The 22,954-nt window shown below is 25.9% G+C and overlaps 1 protein-coding gene and 1 long non-coding RNA gene across 2 annotated transcripts; both read right to left on the bottom strand.

Annotated features, from left to right (window-relative positions):
- Positions 1-8,118: 8,118 nt before the first annotated feature.
- On the bottom strand, positions 8,119-12,106 carry LOC127283381 (uncharacterized). Its single transcript, XR_007843345.1, has 3 exons — positions 12,039-12,106; positions 11,198-11,278; positions 8,119-8,326 (listed from the first exon to the last, which is right to left on the bottom strand). It is a non-coding gene; the product is annotated as an uncharacterized LOC127283381 (long non-coding RNA).
- Positions 12,107-20,755: 8,649 nt separating this feature from the next.
- On the bottom strand, positions 20,756-22,564 carry LOC127283380 (NADH dehydrogenase [ubiquinone] flavoprotein 2, mitochondrial). Its single transcript, XM_051308208.1, has 4 exons — positions 22,389-22,564; positions 22,198-22,260; positions 21,280-21,738; positions 20,756-21,180 (listed from the first exon to the last, which is right to left on the bottom strand). Exons 1-4 carry the CDS (start codon positions 22,422-22,424, stop codon positions 21,007-21,009), a joined length of 732 nt encoding a protein of 243 aa, XP_051164165.1. The 5' UTR covers positions 22,425-22,564; the 3' UTR covers positions 20,756-21,006.
- Between the last annotated feature and the right edge of the window lie 390 nt (positions 22,565-22,954).

Raw genomic sequence — 22,954 nt, 5'->3', positions numbered from 1 at the left:
AGTTACCAATGATTTCTACAACCATTAGTAACAACTAAAACTACAAGCAAAAGTTACCAATGATTTATTCAACCATTAGTAATAACTAAAACTACAAGCAAAAGTTACCAATGATTTCTACAACCATTGATAACAACTAACTACAAGCAAATAGTTACCAATGATTTCTACAACCATTGATAAGAACTAATTACAACTAAAACTACAAGCAAAAAGTTACCAATGATTTCTACAACCATTAATAACAACTAACTACAAGCAACAAGTTACAAATGATTTCTACAACCATTGATAACAACTAAAACTACAAGCAAAAGTTACCAATGATTTCTACAACCATTGATAACAACTAACTACAAGCAAATAGTTACCAATGATTTCTACAACCATTGATAAGAACTAATTACAACTAAAACTACAAGCAAAAAGTTACCAATGATTTCTACAACCATTAATAACAACTAACTACAAGCAAAAAGTTACAAATGATTTCTACAACCATTGATAACAACTAAAACTACAAGCAAAAGTTACCAATGATTTCTACAACCATTGATAACAACTAACTACAAGCAAATAGTTACCAATGATTTCTACAACCATTGATAACAACTAACTACAAGCAAAAAATTACCAATGATTTCTACAACCATTGATAACAACTAACTACAACTAAAACTACAAGCAAAAAGTTACCAATGATTTCTACAACCATTGATAACAACTAACTACAAGCAAAAAGTTACAAATGATTTCTACAACCATTGATAACAACTAACTACAAGCAAAAAGTTACCAATGATTTCTACAACCATTAATAACAACTAACTACAAGCAAAAAGTTACAAATGATTTCTACAACCATTGATAACAACTAACTACAAGCAAATAGTTACCAATGATTTCTACAACCATTGATAAGAACTAATTACAACTAAAACTACAAGCAAAAAGTTACCAATGATTTCTACAACCATTAATAACAACTAACTACAAGCAAAAAGTTACAAATGATTTCTACAACCATTGATAACAACTAAAACTACAAGCAAAAGTTACCAATGATTTCTACAACCATTGATAACAACTAACTACAAGCAAATAGTTACCAATGATTTCTACAACCATTGATAAGAACTAATTACAACTAAAACTACAAGCAAAAAGTTACCAATGATTTCTACAACCATTAATAACAACTAACTACAAGCAAAAAGTTACAAATGATTTCTACAACCATTGATAACAACTAAAACTACAAGCAAAAGTTACCAATGATTTCTACAACCATTGATAACAACTAACTACAAGCAAATAGTTACCAATGATTTCTACAACCATTGATAACAACTAACTACAAGCAAAAAATTACCAATGATTTCTACAACCATTGATAACAACTAACTACAACTAAAACTACAAGCAAAAAGTTACCAATGATTTCTACAACCATTGATAACAACTAACTACAAGCAAAAAGTTACAAATGATTTCTACAACCATTGATAAGAACTAATTACAACTAAAACTACAAGCAAAAAGTTACCAATGATTTCTACAACCATTAATAACAACTAACTACAAGCAAAAAGTTACAAATGATTTCTACAACCATTGATAACAACTAACTACAAGCAAATATTTACCAATGATTTCTACAACCATTGATAAGAACTAATTACAACTAAAACTACAAGCAAAAAGTTACCAATGATTTCTACAACCATTGATAACAACTAAAACTACAAGCAAAAGTTACCAATGATTTCTACAACCATTGATAACAACTAACTACAAGCAAATAGTTACCAATGATTTCTACAACCATTGATAAGAACTAATTACAACTAAAACTACAAGCAAAAAGTTACCAATGATTTCTACAACCATTAATAACAACTAACTACAAGCAAAAAGTTACAAATGATTTCTACAACCATTGATAACAACTAAAACTACAAGCAAAAGTTACCAATGATTTCTACAACCATTGATAACAACTAACTACAAGCAAATAGTTACCAATGATTTCTACAACCATTGATAAGAACTAATTACAACTAAAACTACAAGCAAAAAGTTACCAATGATTTCTACAACCATTAATAACAACTAACTACAAGCAAAAAGTTACAAATGATTTCTACAACCATTGATAACAACTAACTACAAGCAAATAGTTACCAATGATTTCTACAACCATTCGTAACAACTAACTACAAGCAAAAAGTTACAAATGATTTCTACAACCATTGATAACAACTAAAACTACAAGCAAAAGTTACCAATGATTTATTCAACCATTAGTAACAACTAAAACTACAAGCAAAAAGTTACCAATGATTTCTACAACCATTGATAACAACTAACTACAACTAAAACTACAAGCAAAAAGTTACCAATGATTTTTACAACCATTGGTAACAACTAAGATCTAGATGCAAAAAATTACCGATGATTACTAATCACTACAATAAAACACTACAAAAAAATTACATTACAAAAGATTTTACAACCATGCAGCCCTAGGTTTCATTACGTGTGCAACCCGCGATTGTCTGATTTTTTAATTAAATGTTACTTATAAAACATTTGGATCGTCAATCAATTTCAATTTGGTTTTGTATAATTTTTGTTTAATAGATGTAAGAAAGTAATAACATACTGATTTTAAGGCTTCCTAAGTCAATTATTACGTGTTTACCAAGTTTCAAATCTATCTATATTAAAAAGTGTTGCTGCTGTGGGAAAACGTGGGACAGGGTCATGTTTCCCAAAAAATCATAGTTTTTCTTTGAAAACGTTATCACTATCACCCCCAAACAGGTTCTAAGGGTTCCCCCGTCTGTACACCAAAAGTGTATGGAACATTAAAAATGATTTATTCTTTAATTGAAAAAAATATTCCGCTTTTGAACAAATTAATAAAAATTTAACCGATTGTTTTAACAAAACAAAAAATTGACACGCAAGAAGGCATCTATTTATTTATGTGTTACTTTTAAGAAAATTAAAAGTACTTACCAAAAATCCTGAAGAGTAAACGATAACATCATTTCCGGAATCCCATATTGGACTATTAACTTCTTCCAGATGGAAATTCTGTAACAAAAAAATTAAAATGTCAATTTAATTACATGGATTTCTGTTAACTGGAATTTTTTGGATATTTATAGAATTCGGGAAAATTTTAAGGAAGAATCATTTCCGGGCATATGAACCTTAATTAATAATTATTAACCTTAATCACTAATTCAAAAAAAAAACAAATAAACAAAAATTCACTTTTTGTAAAATGAACGAGAAACAAATTTCTCCTACAAAAAGATTTATTAAAAGCTGCACACTAAATTCTTCATCGAGTGATAAAATAACAAGAGTATCATTTCCCATTTATATTCCTCTTTTAATATCACTTCAACTTGTTCCATAAAAAAGTTAAATTAAAAGTTGAATACAAGTTTCTGGTATATATAGACGAAATTAAAAAAAAGGTGAAAAGAAAGTGGAAATTTATTCAGAAAAGATAAAAAAAAAATAATAATGATACTATTGACAAAACTTTGGTAGTTACATAAATAAAATTTGATTTTTTGTTTTGTTTTTTGTGATAGTGTACATATATATAAATGCAACAAGAACGATATAATAACTGGGTATATATAAAAGAGAAAACGAGTTGAGCAGTGTGTTTGGGACTCCTTAGCTGCAATATAATGTCTCAACAACTGACCACGAAAGGGCCCTTAGGGGCAAATTTACATAGTCACGTATGCATTTCACCAATCGCAGGTCGTGCATATTACAGGACTTATTTATGCATGACTCTCAGTTGACGGATCTTCTCATGCATGTACATACATGACTTTATGCAAATCCCCTCATCTCTTGTCTATTAAATCTAACCAAAAACATTATATTTCCTTCTTCTCGTTCTCTTTCTACTCTTATCAAAATTTAATGTTCACTTTGTTCTATATTTAGTATTTACTATTTATTTACAACTATTTTACTTTTTTTATTTCAAAATATTGAAAATTTCTCATTACTCTCTAAATTTTAATAGAATTAAATCTTTTATAAAATGAATCTAATAATTTAAAAGAATTTTTTTTTTAATGAAGGTAATATTTTTATTTATTAATGCATATTTTTATTAGTAAATATACTCCTGTCATCTGACCTTTAATAGTTAATTTTCGCTGACAGGATAAGTTATCCTTACGAGAAGTTATGTGACTCTGGTTTTATATATCTCCAGTAGTTTATATATATATCAAAAGTTCATAAAAATGTCATAAAATGTATAATGGAGACAAAATGAAGAGAAAACCTGAAGGCGCAAATACATTACTTCCATTTATGTGATGATTATTATATATTAATATAATATTATTTAAAATTTTCAACAAACATTGATAATTATATGTATCAAAGTAAAAATCTAATTAATTAATGTTGACTGGCTTAAATTAATCATGTTGTACTTTATAAAAAAAAAACTTGTGTTAACTGAAAATTCAGTGAACTAGAGAATTAACCATAAAAATCAATGTAATTAATATTATGAAGGTAAACAGTGAGTTCAAACAGCAATAACCAAAATCATAATAATTGTAATTTTCGAAAGATCGAATTTTCCTCTAATTAATTAATAATAAAGCCTAAATACAAATTTAAAAAAAAATTCACTTTTTTCATTTTCAATTCAAAATGGCGATCTTTTGGGGTATCAAATTGAAATAAAAATTTGGATCAATTTTATACTTTCTAGTTAACTGTGATAATATAGGCGTTTACTATACTTTAAGACACTTTTTTTCGTATTGTTTATTATTTAATATTTAATAATATACTTTATTTTACATGCAATTTCCTTGTTATTCCTTCTGATGAAACAAAACAAAACCCACAGAGAAGCATATGTGCAAAAGATAAAAGTAAAATACACACATTCGATCAACATTAAAATGTTGCTTTTTACATGAAATCATAATAATCTGACTCTTCAAAGAACATATATGATTTTGTGAAAACTGGCTCACATGATGGATGGCATTTATAAACTCTAAAATCTCATTGAAGCGAAAAAGCGCTTTTTACCTAAATGCAAAATACACATTGGCTTGGTCAGTGTGGCAATTTATCGCTCTCCCTATTTTTTTATTTTTTTTTATTTTTTACACTCGCACTCAACTGTTTAGTGTGTTCTAAAGTGCGCATATTATATACACATATATATGTGTCGCGCAAAAATAAATCGATTCTCTCGTGTATAAACATTACCCCGAGCAATGTTTTTCGAAACGGAAACACCCCTCTTGATGATGAGGAGATCGTTTTGTTTGGTCGAGCATAAACGCGCACACGTGCACTTACAAGCGCACATCATAATATAAGTATTTTGTATATGTGCGCGCAATTTAACACGTACTTTTGTCTCTTATATATATATATGTATATTACAAAAATTTTACATGTACGAATAAACGACTCACTTGTCTAACTCCTGACTTGGGACGTACACAATATGTTTGAAGCTTATACCCGTAAACACCCCCCCCCCCCTCCCAAGCAAAAGCGACGACTCCCGTATTTCTTTTCTTTCTCGGAATTTTTTTTTTTTGAAGTTCATATACTCACTCGTTTTCTCGCGTAACTTGGAGAGGAGAGTATATAGGTATGGTTGTATGAAGCGACCACAGTTGCGGGAAATTATTATTTCGCCTCCCCTACTACAATAATAAATCTGACTTAATGTCGGAATGGGTATATATGTACAATGCAATTTTGCCGAAAAATTGGTTAAATGTCACAAAAGTTTACGCTGTGGTTTTCTGCTGAATTTGCTGAAAGCCGCTTATATTGAGTCTAATGAAAATAAGTTGAGAAATATTCCATCTTATTTAATCATAATATGAGACATTCTACAGCTTAAATGTTTCAGTAATTAAATTTTATTGAATTGGTTTGAAATTATTGTTAATTCTTGTTCTATAAGGGGAAAAAATGTATAAAAAGCAAAAGTGGATGGAGATTAAATAAAAATGTTGATAAATAAAAATTTGATAAAATAAAAATTTTGTTCTTTTAAAAAATATCATATTCGTGTATAATTTATTACTATATCATTTTCAAGTCTCTCGTGGAAGATTCTAGATTGATAATATATGAGGCAGTGAAAAATAGAAATGTTTTCAACTATATTTAAGTGAAGTTGGAAAGGAGAAAAGTTTTTGTCATTTCATACAGTTTAGTTCACTTTTTGTGGAAACTTAATATACATTTCTTCGAAGAAAACGACTGGCTTCCAATTGTAAATAACGCGTATTATAATAACAAAATTGTCAAAAAAAATTATTCTTTTAGAAAAAATAATTAAATTATAATTATTTAAAGTCAATTGCTATTAATTAATTAATTGTTTTGTTTGAAACACTTGATAATTTTTATAATTTATTAAATATTCTATAATTTGTTACAGCCCCTCAGCTTCTCTATATAATATTAATAAGAAAATATAATTTGAAATTGAATAACCTGTTAAGTATGTATCATTAGATTAGAAACATTATAGTTTCTAGTTTCTGCCTAAGACCCAAGTCAAAGTTAATTACTTAGCCTTCGCAGCTAATTTGAATCAAGTCTAAACGATCCCTGTTAGAGGGCGACCTTCCTCCACGAGGATTACGAAAGTTTGCTTCAAAGTTATATTATTATGGACCTTGCACTGCTGGTTGTGGACGTCGATTATAATCGATCGATATCGCTATATAAACCTGATCTCTCTCTCCGTACAACTTAAGGTTGCTGTGTCTTCAAAGATGTATTTTTATTACGCTTATTTGCCACGCTACAGCTTTATATACTTTGCAACAAGTTGGAACATTAAAGAAGAATTTCTCATTAGCTATTTTATAAATTTTATAAACCCCCCGAGTCAATAACAAACTTTGAGCAAAAGTTTCAGTATTATCTTCCAAGACAAAAGGGAGCTTGTTATTGTATATATATATAATAATGTTCAACATGTCATTATATCCTAACATAATGTTAATTTTTGAGTTGAATAATTTTTAATTATATATCGCTAATTAGGATAATAATTAATAACTGATTAATAATTAATTTTGAAATTAATTATTCAATTTAAAAAGGAACATGAAGTTTTAGAAGAGAATTTTAATTGAAAATAATTTAAAGAAAAAAGGGAAGAATTTGTAGGATAACTTCTTTACGTCCCCTGCCGAGTTGGGGTTTGTCATATATATTATGCGTTGTTAATCCTTGTATTTTAATTATCTACTTATTGCATAATTAGTGTCATGTACCACATATGTTAATTTGCTTAATTTATACAATATAATATTAGTTATCTCTAATTTTTTTCTAAAAAGTCCGTCCCTTGAATTAATAAACCAAAAAATTTTAAATGCACTCTAATTATTCGAATTTAATTACTCTCTCTAAATTTGAATTAGTGAAAATCATTTTAAATTAGAGAAAATTTCTACTAACTTTTAGTCATTCTTCACTTTAGTAAAAAAAAATATATTACCAAATAGTAATATTTTACTAAAAAAAAAAAATTACTTCATTAAAAATTTCGGTTTATTTTTTCTAAGTCAATAAAATCATTCAAAAAAATCAAATATAGTAATTCGCCTTTTTTGGTTGACATATCGCGACTTTTTGATTTCTCTCTATAACGTTCGTGACCTTTCAAAGATGAATTACACGAGCCATAAAGTAATTCCAAGGTAATCTCCTTTCCCGTTTCCTGCAGTCGGATATGCGCTCGTTGTCACGAAAACGCCGGAGACAATTTTGCAGTCTATAAAATGCCCAATACCGCGTATTTTAAAATGTATGTGCCCAGCAAAATTACAGTGATTTTCATTTTACAGCAATCGATAAATCGCTCTATTTCTCGCGCTTGATTCCATATAACTGCTTGGTGTCGAGCAGATCAACGACCCTAATTGAGAACAAATTTTTATTCTTCCCTTTGATTTTCCCAGCATTTGAAATCAGAGTCAAATTTTCCTTTCGAGTACAATAAAATCATAAATTTTTTATAATAAAATTTTTCTAATAAATTAAAATATTCACCTTAGTAACGAATTCTCAGCTTCAAGGAGATTCTTTCAAACTAAATAGCCCTCGGAGATCCCTACTTTCAAGTTAAATTTCCATTCAGAAAATGTGAAAAATAACCGTAAAAATAGACCGAGTTCTATAAAGTCTGAATATGAAGAATTCGGTGTCCTTCACTTTAGCCCTTATCTTTGAAGTACGTGACACCACAAGCCATCGAGAATAGAATCTGCAAGAAGAAAAATTAAAATAAAATTTTTGTTCCGAAAATTATTTATTTGGAAAAATGAAAATTTGACTTAAAAAAACTAATGAAATTCTTAAAAATAAAAATTCTAATTAATGAATTTTAAGAGATAATTATACACCCCATATTAATATTATAATAAAACAAATTTATTTATAATAAATTATGTTAATGTTAGTAAAATTTTATATAAAAAAGAATAAATTTTTTGTAAATTTGAAAATAAACTTAATTGAGATATTTAATTGAAGTATCGTGAATAAAGTAATTTGAAAATTCATGAGGTGTAATTAACTACGCCTTGAAGCTCTTAAGACTTAAATGTATTTACTATAGCGTCTTTATAAAAACAGAGGTTTGAACTTCGCGTATAGTATATGTATATATTTATCTTTTACTGGGCATTTACTCTAGACGCCTACAAGCAGTTTGGTGCCAAAAAAAATATTTTTAGCTCCATTTACAGGGTAATTTTCCTAACTTCCTTGAAGCATTATTTTCACGCGCGCGGAAAATAGCAACCACAATAAATATGTTACATAAGAATGTCGAGGTAACAGACCGCATTATATAATTGAAGAAAATTTCTGATAAAAAATAATTATCATTGAAAATTTAAAAATTGTAGTTTAGATATTAAAAATAAAGATTTTAGAATCAAATAAATTTTTTATCAGGGTATTTTTTTTATTTTTCCAGTGAAAATTAGTCAATTTTTACTAATTTCTGAAGCAAAAAATCAGCCAAGATTTTCTAATTAGTTATTTTTAACAAATTCAGAATTAAGAAAACATTTTCTTTCTCAAAAATACTTCATTATAATTAATAAAAATTTATTAATGATGATAAATAACATTTCAAAATTAGTTTATTGATTGATGGAACGGAAATTTTTGAAAAAGGATAAATTACAGGGTTTGCTATATACGCATCTTAAAATCATTAACTAAAGACTGTAACTGGACTTGTAATTAATGGGAAACTGAAAATAGACACCAACTGCACGTAATAAGTAGATAGATGTATATCGGTCGACTAGACGCGGGGTACTTCTGAATGGCTGTCTCGGGAACTTTGCCAGAAAATATTGGATAGTGATATGGTTCAGACTTGTGCAGACATGATGTGTCTCTGAGAAGAAATTCAGAGAAACGAATAAGGCAATAACGACAGAACACCGCAAGAAGTTTTCAACAAAACGAAGCAAAAAGCTTTTTTTACACATTCAAACTTCAAATTGCACACTTTCACTTTTATCACGTCGCGATTATTAAAAAAAAAACCTTTTCTCCAATTTTTTATTAAAAAAAAAAGAAAAAAAAATCCCATTATATTATTATGATTTTTCGCATTTTTAAATATTTATATGTTAAAAACATATTTCATATACAAACTAATAATTCCTGATATTTATTTTTCAGATCAATGTGGAAAATGCAAAACCAGTACGAAAAGACTGAATCTCAACAAATACTGCAAAAGAGATTATGGTAAGCAGGGATTTGTATTTGTTCTGTAGAAAAAACGATGTAAATGAATTAATTCAGTGGGATAACGTGATTTTTTGATTATATACATTGCGTATATAGAACCAGTCGATTATATATATATATATATATATGAAGAATATAGTCCATTTAAAGTTTAGAGGCTTAAAAAAACTGTTACCGAAGAGTGCGCACAGAAGGGGATTTGTCCCATTCAGGGCAATGACAGTTTATTGTACATCCCCTTATTGCAAGGGCAATATTACACAAACAGAAAAGTAAAAATGTTTCTCTTAATCCTTAATTATGAAAGGGCAAACAGAATTCACTTGTTTATTATTAGATTTCATTTCTTTCTAAAGAAAATCAGAATGAATTTTCATTCCACTGTGTAATCAAATTCGTTTAATTAAAAATTATTAAAAAAAAAAATAAATAAATAATAAAAATAATAATTAATGTATTACTAAATTAATTCTTAATTAAATTAGTATTATGAATGTATTTATGAAATTAAATAAATTTTTTCTAAAAATAAAAATACATAAATAATAAAGTAAAAAAATTCACATATACAAAATTTAACATTGAAAACGGCAATGTTTTTAAATTAAGATTCGTTAATATAACTTTCTTTAATTTCATTGATAGCCACTTATTGAGACGCATTTTATTAAAATTAATTAGAATTCATTGAATTCATAATTCAATTACAAATCCATTTCGATAAAAAGAATAACTACGACATTTAGAATTAAGTTTCCAATTAACATCTATATTGGAAGCTCCGATATGAAATATGAGAAGCAAAAATAAAAAAGAAATAAAAGAAATTCCCCGCGTAATGATTAATTTCACAATATATTTTTTTTATTATTATTTAAATCAAGACAAATTTGATAAATGAGAATTTAAAAATATAAAGAAACTGTAATGAATGAAAAAAAAATTGGAAGCTGATAAAAAACAAGTGACTGTCAATGAAAAAAAATGTTGGTGGTTTATCTTCTTTATTTTAATTTAATTGGAATTGTTACAGCAAAGCGATTGCATTTTAATGATAAATTTAAAAAAATGATTTGTTATACTAAATATTGAAAGAGTGATAAAATCATTATTCTAAAAAAAATATATTTGATTCTACTATTTAGTTAATTATTATTTACTATTATCAAATAAATATTTCCTTAAACAATAGTCAATGAAATATTTTAATTAAGTACATAATTTAAGAAATATTAACATATTAAATACATTTGTTAATTAAATAATTCATTTGTATTTAATTAACCTTCATTATGAAATTATATAAAAATTATTAGAATCTATTTGCGATACATTACATGAAAAAACTAAAAAAACTTACCGATCGTTGAAATCGGTCTTGAAGGGATGCTGTGACTAATGCTGCACTCATAATTTTCCGTCATTTCCCCCCTTTCTCATCCTGTAAAGAAAAAGAAATTAAATTTAAAAAAAGATACAATTTAAAATTTTAAAAAAAATCTATAAAAGAAACAAATCCTTTAGTTTTTAAAACTTTGAAAATAAACAAAATTGAACCTTAATTTAAAACCAATAATATCAATTGGGTAATTAAGGAGAGAAACCGATGAAATTTTAATCCAAGAAGTAAAACGAATTTATATTTAAATGAATCTTTATTTAATGGGTATTTTTATATAAATCAATTTCCATTTAATCAAATTTTTCTTTAATCGAATTTTTATATAGCATAAATATTTAGAATAAATATTTAGTAAAATTTTCAATGAGCAAAATTTTTATTTAACCAAATTTTGCTTAAATCATATTTTTATTTAGATAAATTAATATTTATTAGAATTTTCACTTAAACAAATTTTCCTATAATCGAATTTTTATTTAGCCGAATTATCATTTAGTAAAATTTTTATTGAGCAGAATTTTAATTCAATCGAATTTTTAATTAGCATTGTTCATTAAATATAATTTTTATTTAACTAAATTCTTATTTGTCTTTCTTAATAAAAATGTTGGTTAAATGAAAGTTCAGCCAAATATATTTACAAATTATGATAAGTTAAAATTAAATTAAATTCGCCTGAGTTGAAATATATTCATACAAAATAGTCACAAATCTGATATTTTATGTCAATTTTAAATAATTTAATTTTCTAATTCTATGTCGAAATGCTTTTATTATCATTATAATTATTATTACTTACCGCAACTGCGAATCATTTTCTTCCATGAGATGAGATTTTTGCAAGAGACTAGTCGAAATGAGGTATCTGAAAAAAGAAAAATTAATTGCGATAAAATCTATTAATACGACGCCATCTTGAAAAAATGTTAATATACATAATTATTTTGTTCAACTACTAAAAATCTTTGTTGTAAAAACATAAGAACCTAAAATGCTATTTCTGTAAAGGCTGTAAAGAAATCTGAAATGCTTTTTCAAAATGAAAAACCATAAAATAATTTGATCGTTATTTTTACATTTTTCAACAATCTATACGTGCAAATAAACAGAAAGAATTGGCATGGCACTATTTTAATCACTTACTTTTTATCACATACTGATCATTATTTACACTAACTATTATAAAATACTCTTCTTCTTAAATCAAATAATAGTTGACATGCAAAATTTTATTCAAGAATATAAAGGAAACCAAAGGAAACTTACCTTTTTGGATGCAAAATGATCAAGATGTGGATGAAGTACAGCAACCGTCACATTTGTCGATGCGTTCCTAAAGTCATCAATAAAAAACATCTAGAAAACAATCTATGCTCTGATTGGCCAAAACGTCAAAGCAATTTTTTGATTGGTGGACAAGTTTAAGTCGTAGTTTTCGAATACAATTTACTGAAAAATAAAATTAGACAACAATTACAATATTTTTACATAATCTTTTAAACTTATATTACATAAAATTCGATTGTAGATGAAATGCAGTGCTTTAAATTATGATTTATCTATTAGATTCATTTTAAAAACGAACTATACAACTTTTAATTTGCTACTTTGACTAGTGGCGTAACATCATTGTTTACTTCCGGTTGCGCGAAAAAAATGAAAATAAATATATTCTGCGCAGACATTCTGCTTTTCGAAATTAGAATTTTTATTGTTTATTTGCACTAAGTTTTGTTTTTAATTTTATTACTTACTGATGAGTACTTTTTGAAAATAATATGCGACTTTTATATTCTTCAGTAATTCTTTAACAAGGGGAAAACAATATCAAAGCACTAAATTGTATCTTAAACCTCAAAATTAGGTTTGTAAATAAGCCTATTTGTAAACAAAACAAGGTAACCTCAAAATTTGTTTTTTTCTCTATTTTTTTTTCAATTAATTACAAATATATTTATTATTCTTGTTTTTAAAAACATTTTTTAACTATTGGTGTAAATATTTTTTCTATGAAAAAGAAATTTTTATCAATATTTCTATCTATAAGTATATTTTACTTCGTTGAAAATTGTACGTTATATAGAAAGTGATTTTTTTTCCATTTTTTATTATTTATTTTTATTTACTTACCTTTTCTTTATCTTTTTGAATGCATAAAAATTGAATTGTACTTTTGTTATTAGTTAATTTAATTTTAAATCATCAAAAATAAATAGTATAAAATAAAATTAAATGGCAAAACAAGATAAATAGTTTACAATGAATTTTCTCTATACGTATAAATTGTTTCACGTACGAGATTATCAATGAATCGTTTATTTTCACAGAATGCGCCATTCACCTTAATCGAGCCCTCCCATAAATCTAGTTAATCGAGGGTCTTGCATGCGTATAGATGTACTAAGTGCGATGTGACGTTGTGCGACAACTTGTCGTGCAAGTGTTGCAATTCTAATATAAGCGAAGCAGCAAGTGAAAATTGCAAGATGGGCGGATTCCTTATGTTGTAAAATCTATTCCAAGTCGACAGTTAAGTGTGGACTTGTCCAAGATTTATCTCCAGTGGATCGAGAGCGAGAGCGAGAGAGAAAGAGGTAGAGAGGAAAAGACCTCTTCACCTGCACTCAAAAGCATGCCATTCTATTATTGAAACACAGAGAGGGCGAACACTAAATGTGCTTTTCATTTTTCAATAGCGCTTTACGCACATTTCGCACAAAAAAAGGAGAGAAAAAAAGCTCAAACACAACCCAAAAAGGGGAAAAAATCTCAAAGAAATAAAAAAGTTTCCAATGGAAAAAAATTTACTAGTTCAAGTTTTATTTTTAAAAAAATTACACTATTTGATTTTTAAAATTTACATATTTTGATTAATTTTTACATGAATTAAGAAAACTTTTTTTTTATATTTTCAAACAGGATGATTATCTTTTATATAAAAAAAAGAAATGTTTGCGCAACTTTTGATAAAAGCTGTATATGCGAAGTCGTTTTATTTTTTGTGATAATACGCCATCAAGAATCGTATTCTATCAAAGGGACCTGACTGGATCGATTGTCCAGTGAACGATAACAAAGCCAATAATTGGCTTGGTATGCCTTGATGTGTAATATATAAATTAGAGATATTGTAAGGCTACATTAGGCGTTGTATCAGGGGAGGGGAGAAGAATGGTACGCGTGACAAAAAAAAAGAACAAATAGAATTCACATTTTCCGAGAACTCGCTTTTTTTATTTTATATACATGTATAAAAAAGTATGTCCAATTAACGAAGATTTTTTTTTATTTTCTCTTACAGCAATTCTGGTTAAAGTGTCGGACAGGCATCAAAAGAGCGATGGACCGCGAAATGATGCAGTTGCACCAGGTTCTTCCTGGGTGCAATTTCCTCTCGACGTCATTCTCATATACAAACGAAATCGAGACCGAGACACTAGAATTCAACGAGGTCCAATTACACTTTACGTTCGTAGTGCTGACTTCGCATGCAAATGTCCTAAAATTAAACCATACAAGTAAGCCACTTTTCTGTTTCTATATAAAAGTTTTGAGATTTTTTACTTTAAAACAAAATTTACCATTCATAGGTGTATTAAAAAAAACTTTAATGAGACGAATTTTGAGAAAGTAATTGCTTAGTAAAAAGTAACTAATAAAAATTGAATATATTTCAGATCCTACTTGATTTTGGGCCAGGAAAGCGAGAGTGGAGGAAGCGAAGGCCTGACAGTGACAGACAAATCAATCGTTATCGAATGGCGTGACGAATGGCGTCGTCGAATGCGTCGCTTTGAACGAAGAGCGAGATCCTGTCATTGAATTGATTCAAGCAAAAGATCTTCTCTCGTCATTTACGACACCTGGAGGATGCGCTCCTTTTTAAAACTCACACAAGGATCGTTACTCTGACTTTTCAAAAATCTTGATTACCAATATTTTCTAATTGATAATCGTAATATTGGTCAATCGCAAATATAGTTGGTTTCGTTCTTATACCAGCGACTTTCATTGCGGGATCATCAAGAATTTGAAATAACAACATTAATGAAATTATGATCCTGATAAATATCGAATAACGAACGTTAAATAAGTACCTAGATATATATATAAATAATATTCGTCTTAAAATAAAGTCGAATAATGCGAAAAGTCACATTGGTGTCGTCATGAATTTGCGATTATTTTTTTTAAATTTTAACTTGCTTTTTTTTATTTCTTTGTTTAAATTTTCACATTATTTATTTTTTTATTTTGATGAAGATCAGACGCGATCGATTGAAGCCTGAGAATTTCCGTGCCGCGCCATAAAGCAAATGATGCTAATTGCTAAGATAAATGATGTGTAACGCCTGCAGGAATACAGGATTATAGAACGTTGTAGTTTGCAAGAAATTTTGCGCTGATTGCCATATATATATAAATATTATATTTATTTAAAAAAATCGGCGATTTGCGGATATATATAAATCTAAGATATAGGAGTAATGCGACTTAGAATCACGTATGTTAAAAAAAATTGTTCCAATGCCTGGATTTTCAGAGGCAAAATTTTTTTTCTTTAATTTATAATTTTTTTGTTATTATTTCATTTTAACTACTTTTTAACAGTGAATTTTAATTTTTTATTTTTTTTAAGAACATTTTTGTTAAAAAAAATTTTTTATATATAAAATTCTCTAAGAAATTATAATTTTGAGTTATAGTTTCAAGAAGTGAATTTAAATTTAATTTCGTGAAATTAATTGCAGTTATTTTAAAAATTCTTTTCGAACAAAATACAACTAGAATTTGAAAAAACAACTTCACTATTTATTTTCTAATAGAGAAAGTCTTAATTAATAAATTTTATTAAAAGGTAATCAGCCATTGAAAATTCAGACTTGTCTCCCAAAGAACCTGTAATGACTCTCGTTTCACGAAGTTAGCATTGCGAAACTATAAATATTCAATATTCACCAGCTGAGAAAGAGTCAACGCGATCGAAAGAAAATGATAACACTGTTCCGGGAGAAAAAAAATCATCAAACTTTTATACTTTAAGAAAGTTAATTAATTATTTATTTTTTTTTTAATTGAAAAACATTTTTTTTCAAAAAATTCTTAAATATCTTTCGCAAAAAAAATGACGCATAAAACTAATCCTTGCTTTCATTATTATTAATGAACTTTCGTCGTTAATTTGTACAATTAAAAGTCAAAATTATTTATTATTTTATTAATTAAGAATTTTTAATAATAATTTTATATTAGATTACAAAGTGGTATTACTTTTAAAAATGATTCGTTTGCATATAGCTTTAATATACACGATAAATTGAATAATTATTAAGGAAAATTTTATTTCTTGTGAAATAGTGAATTTTAAATAGTCATCTATTTTTTTAATTTTATATATGAAATCGTGTGAGGAAAAAAAACGAAACCCAAAATTTTATGTTAGAAATGTTATTTTACACACATTTTTTAAAATCAAAAAAAATATATATATAATTTAAACCTTCGAAACTCGATATTTATTTATTAAATTATATTTAATAAATTAAATTAAGTTTTTTTTACAAAAATTAATTTAATAATGTGGAAATTAATTTAATAATATTAATTATTTGCTAATTAAGAATAAATTCACGAAAGCGATATAATAATAATAATTGAAATTTGTAAAGTGTCGAGTTTCAAAATTTAAGACTTTTACTTTAATTTTGACGCTAGTATACATACTGTGTATATATATAAATATATATTTAACTATTTAAGTATCTACGTTTGCTATCGTCGAAGCCAAGAGCGTTTAATTAATCTTAGATTATAATCACGATCAACTTTATTGGCGACAAAATCGTCAAGTTTCAATCTTTACGAATTTTTAAAACTAACGAAAATTGAAGTTTTAAAGGAATCTATTTTCTTTAAAAAAAAAAAATTTTTTTACTCTTTTAAAAAAAATTTAACAAAAATTATTTTCTATAAATAATCTTTTATTAATGAATATTTATCTTAAATTTTTGTAATAAATTTTTTTCTTAACTGTGCTGCTTAGTAGGAGGAAAAATTTTCTCATTTTTTAAAGTAAAACTACAATTTTTTGTAAAATCTCTGAAATAATCAAAAAAAATATCATTTTTTTTTCAAAAACAAAATCAAAAGAATTTTTCTCGGAGAAAATAGAAAAAATTAAATCAATTTTGAAAAATTTTTTTTAAATCATTTCTCAAATTTTATATATTGAAATTCTCTCTCTTTCTCTCTGTTTCTTAATTTATTATTTAAATTAATAAAAATATGTAAATTAAGAATTTTTATTTTTAGATTTCTATTCTGATAATACTCCAACGATACTTGTTATCTATTCACGCTGATCTGGGGATAGGGCATTCACATTTTTTTCGTTAAAATTTTTTTTAACTATTTTACTGTCAAAATTGATCAATAAAATTATAAATAATGGAAAAAATTGAATTTCTAAAATAACTGAATTTACAAAATAATTGTCCAATCCCCGCTGATATTTAATATTAATATATTAATTAAAATAATCTAAATACGATAACAAGAAATTGTTAAACACTTCGTTGTACATTTTTTCTATATAAGGATGAAACTTCGTTTTTAAACGACGTATTTTACCTTTTTCTTTATAAAAAAAAACAAAATTGAAACGGCTAAAATTTAAAAAAGGCCACATGGATATCGACGTTATACGTACAAAACTGGTCAACGAAACTCGAACAAACTTTTGTTGACTGAAGCAAAAAAAGAAAAAAGGAAAACAGATATCAAGAAAGAATCTTGTGTTTCTTAAATAAAAACATAAATATTCTCGCCAATTCACGTACTTTACAAACATTTTATATATTTATATGATATTAATTGTATTAATAATAGTAAACAATTAACACCAATATACTTATAAAACACGAATTCCTCTATAAGTATTTCATTTTTTTTCCTAATAAATATAAAAGGGAATTTTGTAAGTTAAAATACAATTTTTCTTTTAATTATAATTTTACAATTTTAAAAATCTTTCCCGTTAGAATTTTACAAAAAAAATATTATTTTAATTATTGTTTTATATTTATTAACAAAACTGATTTATTAAATCACTTAAAATAATATAAAATATATTATTCTAATTATTATAAAAAATATATTATATTAATATAATATATTATATAAAATAGGAGAAATTATTTAGAGTAATTTATATAACTTATTTGAATATGAACAGCATAGAATATTAAAATTGTCGCAAATAAATGTTTGTCGAAGAAAAATTTGTATAAATTAATTTTAAACCTATTTACTATTTTGCATTATTATTTTCAAAAAAGAACTTTATTTTAAATTGTTTTGTTTATTAAAATAAACTAATTAAAATAGTTAAAAGAAATTTTAAATGACGATTTGTTAAAACATTTTTTTTATAAGAATATCGTTTTAAAAAAGTTATATATTTATTGAAATATTTATAAAATTAGTTTTAAAAAAGCATAATTTTTAATTTTGTAAATTTCTTAAATTCCTAGACATGTAGAACAAAAAAAAGACAAATTAAATTTAACTTGCTGATATAAATTGAAATTAATGATTCATGGTGTCTATATAATGATCATTTATGCGATTTGAAATATTTTTGACCCTGAACATCATTTTTACTGATTTAAATTTGTGTCAAAATATTTATTACTTAAAATTGAAATTAATTTCATTTTATCTAAAAATTTCTCCTTATATTAAACTTTACATTCCAAATTTTATTAAAAATTGATTTTTTTAAAAATTATTTAATTTTTTCAAATATTGTTTTTTTTATTATTTTATAATCGTTTAAATTTCTAATTTAATAGTATTAAATTATTTTTAATGTTATAAATGAATTATTTTTCATATAATAAATTTTTTTTTCTTGTTAAAAATTATTTTAAGATTTTTAAATGTTGAGTGAGACATTTTATTTCGATTTAAAATTTAAAGAAATATTGAATTTTAAAGATAAATTACTAAATTGATCATTTCCTAAATTGAAAACTTTTTTTTTCATCTTTTGTGATTTTATAGTTTGGAAAATAACTGTCGATGTATCAGACAATTTGATAGTTATATAGAAAAGTTGAGATGAATGAGCAAGGCGACTTGTTGTGGGCGTTTTAGTCGTGACTTATGTGTCTTTTCTGTCTGAAACTCCGCGAAATAACGTTATAAAGTGATATGTCGTCTGGAGTTTTGCAGATAAACAGATTTGAAATCTACTGTACGCCAAACTGTCGAACAAGTAATTTATAACCAGGATACCACGCCCCCGACAGTAGCTAAAAAATCATTTCAAAATCAGCCTTTTATCGTTCGTCTATATAAATTCCTCCTCCTCCTTAAAAAAAATAAATATGAGACAAAATAAGATAAACATATCTAGACTCGTCATATTCAATCGATCATATACGTGAAAATACACTGAAAACATTTCTTTTCACTTAAGTTGAATTAAAAAAATATTTCATTTATACTTTTTTTAAATTTGTAAATTTATATAAATTTAAAAAAAAGTATGCAAATTATAAAATTTTTTATATTACAAATTTATACTTTCAAATTTTAAGTTCATATTCAAGTGAGGAATAAATTACAAATTTTTCCTAGAAATGAATTATAATGAAAAAATATTTTTAAAAAACAAAAAATTATTTTAAATTCAATTTAAAGAAGGCCAAAAAGATTTAATGTTTCCCAAACGGAAAAAAAGTATTTAAAAATAGAAAAAAAAGCAAATTAATAAGTAACTAAAATAATAAAAATTATTTAGTAACTTCAAAAAAATAATTAGAAACTCATTTTGTCACTTATAGAAAATTTATCAAACACTGCCATATTTTTTAAACAGAAAAAAATATAAATTGATTAATTAGTTGAAACAAATTTTAAGTTTAAGAAAAACACAATTAATTAATCGGGCAATCAAAATAATGCCACGTTAAATTTACTTAACGAAGTTTTAAAAAAATCCTTGTATTGTTGAATTAGAAAAAAAAACATTGAGTACTGTTATTCTTTCCAAATAATAATTGTATGATCTTCCTTATGAATAATGATTAAGAAAAGAAGAAAAAAAAACCTCTGTAAGTGTATACAAAATTTCACGAAAAATCGTGATAATTTATACCTCGAGATTATAAAAAATTAGAGAGAGAAAAATAAATCAATCGCCTCTATACAATATTGTGATTAGCTTGCTTAAAAATCTATTTAAGTGTATTCGTTGTATAATGTGGTGTAATAAATGTGATTAGTTTGAGAAATAAATTATGAATAACATCTATGAATTTTTGTTCATTACTGCAAACACATTTAGATTAAAAATTTATATAATTTTTAAACTAAGAAAATAAATAATAAAAATAAGAAATTTATTTAAAAAATAATTTTAAGTAATTTATTTTTAAATGAAAATAATTTTTCCCCTAATTGTATAAATTGTTTTTTTTAAATAGATGCTGGAATAAAAACGAATTTAAATTTTAACGCAGTTCTAAGGAAATTTATTTTTGTTTAGAGAAAAAAAAGAAGTAACAAATTTTTTTAAATTAAATACATAACTAACGGGGAAATATCTCCCAGAAGAGTGTAATAACAACGATTTATATAATACACTTTTTTTTTCTTTCACTTGTAGAATCTCAACGAGACTTGAAAATAAAATTTCTCATATCGCTCTAATGAAAGATTAGCTAAATTTTAAAAATGGATTTTTTTAAATTAGTAGATGCTCATAGATCAGACCTCACACCTACTCCGGGACCAGGAGGTGGACTAGTTAATGATGTAAGTCCACCTGCAGGTTCTGCTGCAAATCGTGTTACATTTTGTGGTCCAGGTGCTGGTCTCTCACCTTTCTTGAGTGCGTTTATTATCGCTTTAGTACTCTCCGCGGTAAGATCCTCCTGAGTGTCGAAAAAAATTAAATTTCATTATTAAATAAATATAATTAACATATAATACATATTAATTATTAATAGTAAAAAAGTTTTTTTTTTGCTCACATAGTAATCATCGTTAACTTGTAGCATTGGAGCATTAGCGCAAGCACCAAGACATTCAACTTCGGAGATGGTGAATAATTTATCTGAGGAAGTGGCACCAACTTTGCAATTTGTTGCTTCGCACACAGCATTTAAAATTGTATCAGAATCTCTTAACCAACATGGTGTACATGTACAAACTTGCACATGATATTTTCCCATTGGTCGACGATTGAACATGGTGTAAAATGTTGCAACCTCATAAACACGCATATTTGATACGCCAATAATATCGGCAACTTTGTGCATCGCTGAAATTGGTAACCAACCATGTTGACGTTGAGCTAAATCCAATAATGGAATCATTGCACCACGCTTATGACCCTCAGGATAAATTTTTAGCAAAGCATCAATACGTTTCTGGTTCTCTGCATTAAATTCAAATGGAATATTTGGATTGTCTTCCTCACTATCTCTATGCTATAAAAAAAATTCAATCTCTTCATTCTAAGACTTAATATTTTAATAGTAAATAAATAAATATCTAAAATAATAAAAAATTGAATTCTTAAAAATAAAACATTTAAAAAATATATAATACTATAATAAAATTATTGCCTATACGAATTATTTCTAATTATATTAATTAAATTATAAATAAAATATTTTTAAAATATACATCGTTAAAAATATATATAAATTAAAATTATTTCCGATTCTTGGGTAACATTGTGCAATATTTATAAATATAAAACGAAAAATTTTAAAATGACGTCTACTAAACAAGAAAATTGTAAATATCAATAATAATAATAATAGGAAAAGTAAAAATAACCATTATTGAAATTTAATAAATAAAAAAGATGTAGTAGAACAATTAACAAGGTTTCGTAAACAATGTATCAACAAAGAAATTTATTATTCTTTTATCAAACTTACCACAAACAATTGGTCAGAACTGCGAGACACTGTTGACTGAAGACCTCGAATATTCTTTAAAGTCTATGAAAATATACATTTTTAAAATAAAAAATATAAATATTTAAAAAAATAATAATATAGAACATTGATTATTTGAGGTTACATAATGTTCAACATTATTTTTATTATAAATGTTTCTTAGAACTTACCAGTAGACTACAAGATTTTCGTAAAGACGTCAACATTTTGACACTTCTTTCGACTGTACCAGATGTTAATTTATTTATTTATTTATAATTAGAAGAAGAAAAACTAAATAAATTTCCTAAAACATATACGTCATATTTAAGGTTAGGGTAGTTAACACCGCACATGCGCAGTTTTTCCTAACTTGAGCGGAAGTTGAGTAAAAAGTTTTAGCTTCATGGTTGGCAGACCTGCATTTCCCAGTAGTCATTGCGATCACCAGTCGCGCATGTCGAATGAAAAAATTGTGTTCCCTCCATTTTTGTCGCAAAATTATTCCATCTTTTTAATAGTTTAATTTACTTTTGTGCTAAAAAAGTGAATATTAGTGTTCTGTTGTGAAATTCGTTAAATATTTGGTATCGAAAGTGTTAAATTTAAGGCAGAAAAGTACTATACTTCTATAGCCCGCGGCATCGGATTTGCAGCAAGCTCTATTATTGATTTTATTTCGTCTTGCAAACAGAATATTAGATATTTTTTTCAAAATAACAGGAATATTTCATCTAAATAAAAAATTTAAGAATAT

This window comes from Leptopilina boulardi, unplaced genomic scaffold, assembly GCF_019393585.1.
Source record: "Leptopilina boulardi isolate dan_hultmark-lab unplaced genomic scaffold, ZJU_Lbou_2.1 LbouV2_31, whole genome shotgun sequence".
Taxonomy (NCBI): Eukaryota; Metazoa; Arthropoda; class Insecta; order Hymenoptera; family Figitidae; genus Leptopilina; species Leptopilina boulardi.
The sequence above is the reverse complement of the archived record's forward strand: the minus strand, read 5'-3'. Positions and strand labels throughout refer to the sequence as shown.

Excerpts from the sequence above, each read along its gene's own strand:
- LOC127283380 (XM_051308208.1), bottom strand. The coding sequence starts at position 22,424 with ATGTTGACGTCTTTACGAAAATCTTGTAGTCTACTG. Across the intron at positions 22,261-22,388 it reads GAAAATCTTGTAGTCTACTG|ACTTTAAAGAATATTCGAGG; the intron begins GTAAGTTCTAAG and ends ATATTTTCATAG. Across the intron at positions 21,181-21,279 it reads AAGTTAACGATGATTACTAT|GAGGATCTTACCGCGGAGAG; the intron begins GTGAGCAAAAAA and ends TTCGACACTCAG.